Source organism: Micropterus salmoides, unplaced genomic scaffold (genome assembly GCF_014851395.1).
Source record: "Micropterus salmoides isolate LMB-PRFRI ecotype aquatic unplaced genomic scaffold, ASM1485139v1 Ms_hic_scaffold_10, whole genome shotgun sequence".
In the NCBI taxonomy this organism is placed as follows: Eukaryota; Metazoa; Chordata; class Actinopteri; order Centrarchiformes; family Centrarchidae; genus Micropterus; species Micropterus salmoides.
In genome coordinates this window covers 34,222,306-34,231,508 of record NW_024040041.1, presented here as the reverse complement: position 1 = coordinate 34,231,508, position 9,203 = coordinate 34,222,306, and the positions used below count along the sequence as shown (strand labels likewise).

Sequence of the window (9,203 nt, the reverse complement as noted above, 5' to 3'; positions counted from 1 at the left end):
TGTCGAGCCCATTTCATCCTCAGTGACCAGAGTGCAGTTAGGCTGCGCCATCACTGTAAAACACTTTCAGAGGTTGTTGGGTCTCCTGGCAGCAGCGTCCAGTATAATACCTTCCGGACTACTGCACATGAGAGCCCTGCAGTGGTGGCTAAAATCCAAGGGATTCTCCCCGAGGGGAAATCCGCTCCGTCTGATACGGGTTACAAGCAGATGCCTTCGTTCCCTGTCTGTATGGAGGAAATCTTGGTTCCTGTCCCGAGGTCCCGTGTTGGGAGCAATCTGTTATTTCAACAATTATTTCACGGGATGGGGCGCGGTCATGGACGGCCGCTTTGCAAGAGGCTCCTGGGAGGAGCATCATTTCTCCTGGCACATAAATTGCCTGGAAATGTTGCCGGTACTCAGAGCTCTGAGGAGTTTTCTGCCCGCTCTCCGCGGTAGCCACATCCTTGTCAGAACCGACAATACGGCAGTGGTTGCCTATTTGAATCACCAGGGGGGTCTGCGCTTGCGCCCCTTATGCAAACTGGGACGGCATCAGTCTACTACTAGTAGCCTCGTTTTGACCGGCACGAGTGTGGTTCTCGGATTTAATGTCGCTCCTCGAGGGCCCGCCCTGGTAGGTCCCTCTGAGGAGAGACCTGCTGTCCCAGGCGGAGGGCCGGATCTTTCACCCGCACCCCGCCTTGTGACAGCTATGGGTCTGGCCCCTGAGGGGGCGCAGTTCCTAGAGGCGGGCCTGACGACAGGAGCAGTCGAAACGCTGCTCAGCTCCAGAGCCCCGTCCACGAGAAGGATGTACGGGTTCCCAGGGTTCCCACCTGGGACCTGGCAGTGGTTCTCAAAGCGCTGGCTGAGGCCCCCTTCGAACCCTTGGAGTCGGCTGAGGCCAAGCACCTGACCCTTAAGATGACCTTTCTCCTCGCTATCACCTCTCTGAGGAGGGTGGGGGATCTCCAGGCACTTTCGATTTCTCCCCAATGCCTGGAGTTTGCCCTGGGGAGGGTCAGGGCCATCCTGCACCCTTGTGTCCCTAAGGTTCCGGCCAGACTGGCAGGGTCCACGGTGCTGCAGGCGTTTCATCCCCCACCTCATGTGACGGCGGAGGACGGGAGACTTCATCTGCTCTGCCCTGTCAGAGCACCGAGTATTTATACTCTGAGGTCTTCCCGGTGGAGGAAAGCAGACCAGTTGCTGGTGTGTTTCGGGTCCCCCAAGGCTGGGCTCCCCGCTTCTAAACACACCATCAGCAATTGGTACATTCAGACTATTTCCCTGGCCTATCTCGTGCGCGGTTTGCCTTCACCTATGGCCGTAAGGGTGCACTTTACTCGAGGCATGGCGGCTTCTAGGGCCCTCCTCGCAGGGGCGTCACTCCAGGATTTGTGTGACGCAGCTGGCTGGGCCACCCCTCACACTTTCATCCGGTTCTACAGTCTGGACCTTCCTTCTGCACCCGGCACCCGTGCGCTCTCCTCCTAGTCGTGCCGTCAGGTTCTGCACACTGGGGGCAGGCGGGGTTTCGGCGCGGCCTAAGTGGGTATCTCGTTCCCATAGTGTCATCACCGACGCAGTTTGAGTTCCCTCACAGGGGAACGTCTCGGTTTACGTATGTAACCCTTGTTCCCCGAGAAGGGGAACGAGACACTGCATCGGTTCGCCACACCTCACCCCACCTGGAGTGCCTTGCTTCATAGAAAAGGGCTAATGTGTCCTGTGTGCCGGCGTGCTATATACCCCTCCGGTTACGCCGTCACACACTACCATTCTAGCAACACCAATAGGATTGGAGTAGTTTGATCCATAGTTCAGCCCTGCCACGCCCAGAGGTGTTCCCATAGTGTCATCACCAACGCAGTGTCTCGTTCCCCTTCTCAGGGAACAAGGGTTAAATACGTAACCCGAGACGTTCTTGAGTCTGTTGGTTTTGGCGTACGTGCTCTGTAGCACCTGCCAGAGGGGAGAAGCTGGAACAGGTTGTGTCCAGGGTGAGATGGATCTGCAGTGATGTTTTGAATTGTCACTTATCACCTTAATTTTGTTTCCCTTTCCCTTCCCTTCCATAAATTGGTGCAGAAAAATGTCTCCAGAATGGAGATTAAGAGTTAATGCTCAAAATCTTCTGGTGGAGGACTCCCAGACCCCCAGACCCCATAGATTTCATCATCAAGTATTTCTTCAAAATGCTGTGAAAATATCTTCTTTTATATATCTTCTATTCATTGTCTTGTTCTCGTGACCATAGTCTTTTAATCACACCCCTATCTCAGACGTTATGTCCCCACCACTCTTCAACACAAAGTGACGCCCTTGATTAGAAAGATGTTTCCCGACTTTTTTTAATAAGGAGATAATCAAAGTTGGAGAATCTGTCAGTAAGGAACATTAATTTACTTAATAAATTACTTAATTTATCGTCAGTTCCATTCAGTAACGTGAGGCCAAATACATCATTCCCAATGTTCAGAACACACCATTACCATTTTCTGGGTTATTTAATGATGAAGTCACAGTCAGAATATCAATCATTCCAGATGTAGATATCAATAAATAATACATATAAAGGCATTCTGTGAATCGAACTGACTCTGCCCCTCTGAGCAGGACACAGTAAAAATACAGAATGCAGGTTCTTCTTCATGTGCAGGTGTTTTCTAAACAGGTAACAGCTACAGAGAGAAAACATGCGGCTCTGCACTGATAAATGTGAGGCTTTATTGGTATCAGCGCAGTGCACACGTGTGCTGACACAACAGATCCTTTTCTCCTTGCATCTCTCATTTATCCCAGTTGGGAGGGACTAAGACTCAAGTGAGGGAAACGTAGATGCAATTAAGAGACTTGATAAGCACATTACGTCTGATAAAGTGAGTTCTGCACCAAATAGAGGACAGATCATAAAGCCCTGAGTGTGCAGTTCCCCACCTCTCTGATGCCTTCAAAAATGGGCTTTGTCACACCCTGATTGGCCAAGAGGGTGTGGTATATAACATATGTGCATTTGACCATTACAGTTTAACATAATGCTCTGTAGCTGGGGACAGTGAACCCTTATGGGGACAGTGAACCCTCCTATAGAACTTGACCCCTGACTCAGAGCTGGACAGAGGCACAGTGAACCCTTAAGGGGAAGTAATGATTGATGGGTGTGCAAAGAGTGAACCCTTCTATGAAATTTGACCTCTGACCCAGTGGTAGGGGGAGTAGAGGTTAGTGTGTATGAAGGGACTGTGCCCTTATATGGTATTTAGCAGAGACCTAAACATGTCCTATATAAGCTGTGTTCAATGTACAGAGAGACAGAGTGGCCATCGGGCTGGGTCACTCTCCAAGCTGCTGCAGAGCTTGTAATTGATGCTGAACTCCTTGATGTAATAAACTTTTATAATCAAGAACAGTGTCAAGCGGATTTCTTCTCAACACATCATCGCAGCATTATCGTTCGGACACCACAAGGGAAATCACAAACTCCTGTCAATCGCTGTTGAAGAGTCGGTCCCCACCCTGATCTGAATGATCCTCTAATCAACCCAGAGGAATGTTTTAAAAAAAGAAAATTAAATATCAACAAATACATATGAATGAGGGACTGCTACAACATTAATATGATGGACCCCTTAATGAATCAGTGATTATAATCCAATGATAAAATATTATTCTGACATGGGCCCTAATGAGTACTAAATACAAAAGTATATTTTATGCTACACTGTAGTATCTGAGCAGTTCTTCCACCGCTGTCAGTCGGTTTTGGCAAAATTATTAAAAGCAAATTAGAAACAGCTGAGACAGTTTCTTATTATTGTATGTTGCGGCTCTTTATTATTTAACCAACATTGTCGTTCCAAACCTTTTTAGCTCCCAACACCTTCAAACTAAATCATCACACGTTTTGACCTCAGTGGGAAAGCAGTGTTTTCTCGAGCCATGAAGGAACATTTTAACTTCAGGTTTTAAACCTCCCAACATTCCTGCTGTCCTCGAATCTCCCTGTGGGTAGACCTGGGAGCTGTGAGGCTTTTGTGGTGGGACTGGATGTCTGGTCCTCAGGGCTCTGTGAGGACTGACAGGACCAGACCATCGGGTCCAAAGAGCTGGAGTTCATTTTCAGCTCAGACCTGTTCCCTTTAGGGCCCCGGGGCCATAATGTAACAGCCTCAGAATGTTTGGCATCCCAACCTGACCTACCACACCGCCCCCATTTTCAGACATAAAAGCAGGCGAAATCCCAGCAGCTCTTCACTCTCTGCTCAGAGCCGACGACCAGCCGACCCTCAGCCATGACCTCCTTCTCCAGCCGCAGCAGCTACATGTCCTCCCCCATGAGGAGCTCCGTCATGATGGCCCCCTCTGTGTCCTCCTCGTCCCGCCTGGGGAGCATGAGGGCCGGCAGCGTGTACGGAGGAGCTGGAGGATCTGGAGTCCGTATCTCCATGTCCTCCTCCTCCTCCTCCAGTGCTGGTACTGGTGCTGGCGGTGCCTTCAAGCTGAGCGACGCCATGGACGTCTCTGTCAGCGAGAAGGCCACCATGCAGAACCTCAACACCCGCCTGGCCACCTACCTGGAGAAGGTGCGCAGCCTGGAGAAGGCCAACGCAGAGCTGGAGCTGAAGATCAGAAAGTTCCTGGAGAGCAAAGCTGCGCCGGAGGCTCACAACTTCAGCAGCTTCAACGTCCAGATCAAAGACCTGCAGGACCAGGTGAGAACAGGAAGACGGAAAATCTGCAGTTTGTGCAGAAAAGAGCAGATTCTAGTGGGACCGCTTTACCCTGAATTTAGCCTCTCAGGCAGCATGTGTTTGCAGGCACACCTCAACATGTTCGACCAATCAAATTATTTGACCAGGGTTAGAGGTGACGTCAGGAGGTCATGTCTTTGGTAATATTTTTAGAAAAGTATAAAGTACCCTAAAAGTGTATTTATAAAAATCTTAAAACCAAACACAACATGAAACATAGATAAAAAGAGAAAGGGACTGTGCTGGAGAGATCAAAATTAAATCCAGATTAAGGCATCTTACCAGGAAGAGATACAGGAGATAAAATATGTTAAATTAGTAAAGATAATTATTAATATTATTTTAATACATTTTAGTGATTTTCGAAAAGGATGAAAAATCTGTACAGAGTTTGGTTTGTGGCTTGCCAGAAGTTTCTCTGGGTTTGACTTGCTGAACTCTTACTTGCTTTATTTTAACAGTACAATGTTGTTTATTCAACATCGAACGCTGATTTACCCCTGATCTCAGCCTAAAAGTCTTAGTGAGTTTGTAATATAACAACATCAGACAGCTGAACCACAAACACCAGACTGATAAATATGTGTTTAACTTCCAAAACAAGAGGATGATGAGGTGCCTAAGGTCATCACCTGTCTGAAGAGTTTCCGCAAAGGTTATTATTCAGAAATTAGGTGGATTTTTTAGGTTTTAAGTTAATATAACTTCTTTGTTTTTATAATTTTAACGTTGTTGTTTTTTTAAGTTGTCTTACTTTTGGGGAAGAAAATGTTTGTAATTTTAGAGCCACCTGATGCCCACAGAGCTCCATCTTTAAAACAGCCAAATCAGTCTATTGAAGCCTTTTAGCCAAACTGCCAGTAGTTCACAGTTTCTCTCTTCCTTCCCGCTCAGATCCAAGATGCTGCTTGTAAAAACGCCACATTCGTCCTCTCCATCGACAACGCCAACTTGGCCAGGGACGACTTCAAAGTCAAGTGAGTGTGAGACTGTGTGTTTCCTCCAATCGAGTCGTGCGTCAAAACGGCAATATGACATAATCCTATTGAAGATGTCTTTTTGTGATCTCGTTCTTCCCAGTCATGTCAACATTCAGGTGAGTTTCCTAAACTAATTGTTGTGTTTTTCAGGTACGAGAACGAGCTGGTCATGCGTCAGTCAGTTGAGGCCGACATCGCCGGTCTGAAGAGGGTCCTGGACGAGCTGACTCTGACCCGGACCGACCTGGAGATGCAGCTCGAGGGTCTGAAGGAGGAGCTGATCTTCCTCAAGAAGAACCACCAGGAGGTCAGTGGGCTTTCAGGTCTAAAAGAGTTTTGGGGTAAATAAAATGGCTAAATGACATTAAACACTGTCACCTTGTAGGAGCTGTTGGCGATGCAAGCTCAGATGGGCGGTCAGGTGAACGTGGAGGTGGATGCGGCTCCAGCAGAGGACCTCAATAAGGTCATAGAGGAGGTCAGGGAGTACTACGAAGCCACTGTTACCAAAAGCCGCAAAGAACTGGAGGCGTGGTTCAATGCAAAGGTAAGGACCTGATTTTAGCCACGCTAGAGACTCTTGGACTCACGTCTGTCCGTCCACCCCTGTAGTTCAGACTGAAACATTGTGATGAAATGTGGTTCAGACCTTCATGCTCCCCTCAGGATGAACTGTAATAACTTTGGTGATCCTCAGACTTTCCATCTAGCGCCATCATCAGGTCAACATGTTACTAACGTGCTGTTTCCTCTACAGACAGAAGACCTTCACAAAGAAGTCGCTATCAGCACAGAAACCCTCCAGTCGTCCAAATCCAAGATCACAGAGGTCAAACGAACGCTGCAGAGCCTGGAGATCGAGCTGCAGTCCCAGTTCAGCATGGTGAACATCACGTCTCATCACATCTTTTATGTCCAGTGTCTTTGTGAGGCAATAAAACTGATCCAGCTCCTCTCTCCTGCAGAAAGCGTCGTTGGAGGCCACCCTGAATGAGACTCAGAACCGGTACACCATGCAGCTGACGGGTTACCAGAACCAGGTGACCATGCTGGAGGATCAGCTGACGCAGCTGAAGGCCGAGCTGGAGAGGCAGTCCCAGGAGTACCAGATGCTGCTGGACATCAAGACCAGGCTGGAGATGGAGATCGCCGAGTACAGGAGGCTGCTGGACGGAGAGGCCAGCGGCAGGTGAGTGGAGGAAACAGTTTTCACAGCCGTTAACTCTTTAAAAACATGTTGAACAAGTACTTGAGGACAAAGACTCACAACCATCTTTAACCAACGTTCATCACTTGTACTTGATGATTACTTCTTGACTCTTTTCTGGAAACTCAACCAGAAAAAGAGGGAAAGGGATGGAACAGAGTCTGTAGCCATGCTAGCAGCTCTGAGAGCTAAATGCTAACAGCAGCAAGCAAACATGCTGAAGTTTAAAAGGTATAATGTTTACCATGTTCACAATCTTAATTTAGCGTGTTAGCATGCTAACATTTGCTAATTCGAAATCAAATTTGACACATTGCATTTTTAAAAATCTTTTCAACTCTCTTTAGACAGAAAAAGAGAAATTAACTAATCAATTATTTTCCATCCCGTGTTTCTGCAGCACCTCCACCACCACCAAGACCACCAAGGTCATCACCATAGTGCAGGAAGTGGACAGCTCTGGAAATGTGGTGACCAGCAGCAGCAAATAAAACAGGAAACACCTCCGACCAATCAGATGCTGTGAACTGAGTCTCTCTGAGGTTCTTCAATAAAAATGAAGTCTGACATTGTTTCTGTGGTTCATGTGCTTTTATTTCACACTCACACATCAGATGGAATGATTTTATCTACGAGAACAGAAGTCTTTTTCAGTCAGGATATATAGAATATAGTCAGAATATAGTCTTAATATTTTTATGGCAGATGTTGTGTAACATTGTTATCAGTTATAGATCTTCACAGGGACAAAACATTTCCACAGGAAGTTATAACCTCTTGGCACCAGACCGATCGATTTTCGCTGTTCTAGCTGTTTTCCGTCCAAAAACACCAGTCGTTTGTGTCAAGAGAGACTGTTTGGCGGGCCACCATCTTGGTGAAGTTGGCTGAGCCAATAAGTTTCGTTTCTGTTGTCAGATTGAATTAGAGAAGAATAGTTTGCTTTGGCGGAGGCGGGCTTTATCGGCCTCTGCTGGCGACCCGACATGCAGGATAGCAATCGATTCGTCTCTTCAATACGAAGAGAAAGAGCGCACTTACAGCCTTGTAGGATGTTCTGTTCTCAAGCTGTGGCCTGTAAAGCACGGGAGTGCTTTTGGTCACAGGAATATTGACTGTTTTTATCAATATTTCAATGTTTTGGAAGCTTTATGTTATTTGGAACATGGTTGTATGGAGAGAAATAATGTTTTGAAGATAACTCTCAATAAAAGTGAACATACAGTATAAACCATAAATATAGCCAAAACATGGACATTCGCCTGCTATATTTTTGATAGATTGTGTAATATCTTTTCTTCAAATTTACAGTATTCAGGTGCATTATAATCTACCATATGATGGTTTTGATGGTTTATTGCATTAAAATAAAGCTTTTTTTACCAGGCAAGGATGAAAATATCACATTTTGTCTTTATTGCATCTCCATTTAGTCTGAAATGGTAAAATAAATATGTTAATGTACAATTGATTTATATTCCTTAGCTTCGGACCTTTCAAAGGAGACCAGAATTATGCATCTAGGCCTAATAGTTGAGGAGTTATTACTGATTTATTTTCGGTATGTTATTTTTGGCATTCCTGGAAATAGGTGCCAGGGACCATGTGGCTAAATAACAACAATAAGCAATAGGTGTCAAGTCTCAAAGAATATCATCTAGAAACTGAACAATCTGTGTCTTTGTAATCAGAGAAAGTAAGTAATTAGCTGTATGTGACAACAATAAGAAAGAGAAGCAATATAATCATAATAATAAATATAGCCAAGAGCGGCGATGATCGGGATCCAAGCAAGTCGTGAAAAACGCAACATTTGATATTTTCAAAGGAGAAGAACAGATGCAGATGACTTAAGAGATTAAAATGATGAAAGAGTTTGGACTTAGAGATAATTAGGGAAACGCAAACTTGATTTTTACAGCATCACCTTGAGATTGTCATGATATGTACCTGACTACTGGGTAAAATGTTCAACCCACCTGCGACAAAATTCTTTTGATAACTTTTGATCAGCGACGTCCGTGGGTGATCCTGCCAAAGTTTCAGGTCGATTGGTGAAACCATCTGGGACAAGTTCGCAAAAATAGGTTTTAGAGGAAAGTGATAATAAGATTATAATTATATATGATTATAATTTGACATTTTTTAGAGCAGAAGACCATTGGAGCAAAGATGCAGATGAATCCAGAGATTAAAATGATGAGAGAGGTTTGACTCTAAACAAAATTGCAAAAATGTAAAGTTGATTGTTATAGCGCCACCATGAGGTCTATGAGT

The 9,203-nt window shown here is 45.7% G+C and overlaps 1 protein-coding gene across 1 annotated transcript; it reads left to right on the top strand.

Annotated features, from left to right (window-relative positions):
- The first annotated feature begins 3,443 nt into the window (after positions 1-3,443).
- LOC119895707 (keratin, type I cytoskeletal 13-like) lies at positions 3,444-7,489 on the top strand. The gene is made up of 7 exons (XM_038708984.1): positions 3,444-4,700; positions 5,634-5,716; positions 5,870-6,026; positions 6,105-6,266; positions 6,477-6,602; positions 6,685-6,908; positions 7,327-7,489. The coding sequence occupies exons 1-7, from the start codon at positions 4,281-4,283 to the stop codon at positions 7,415-7,417; spliced, it is 1,263 nt and encodes a 420-aa protein (XP_038564912.1). The 5' UTR covers positions 3,444-4,280; the 3' UTR covers positions 7,418-7,489.
- Positions 7,490-9,203: the final 1,714 nt, after the last annotated feature.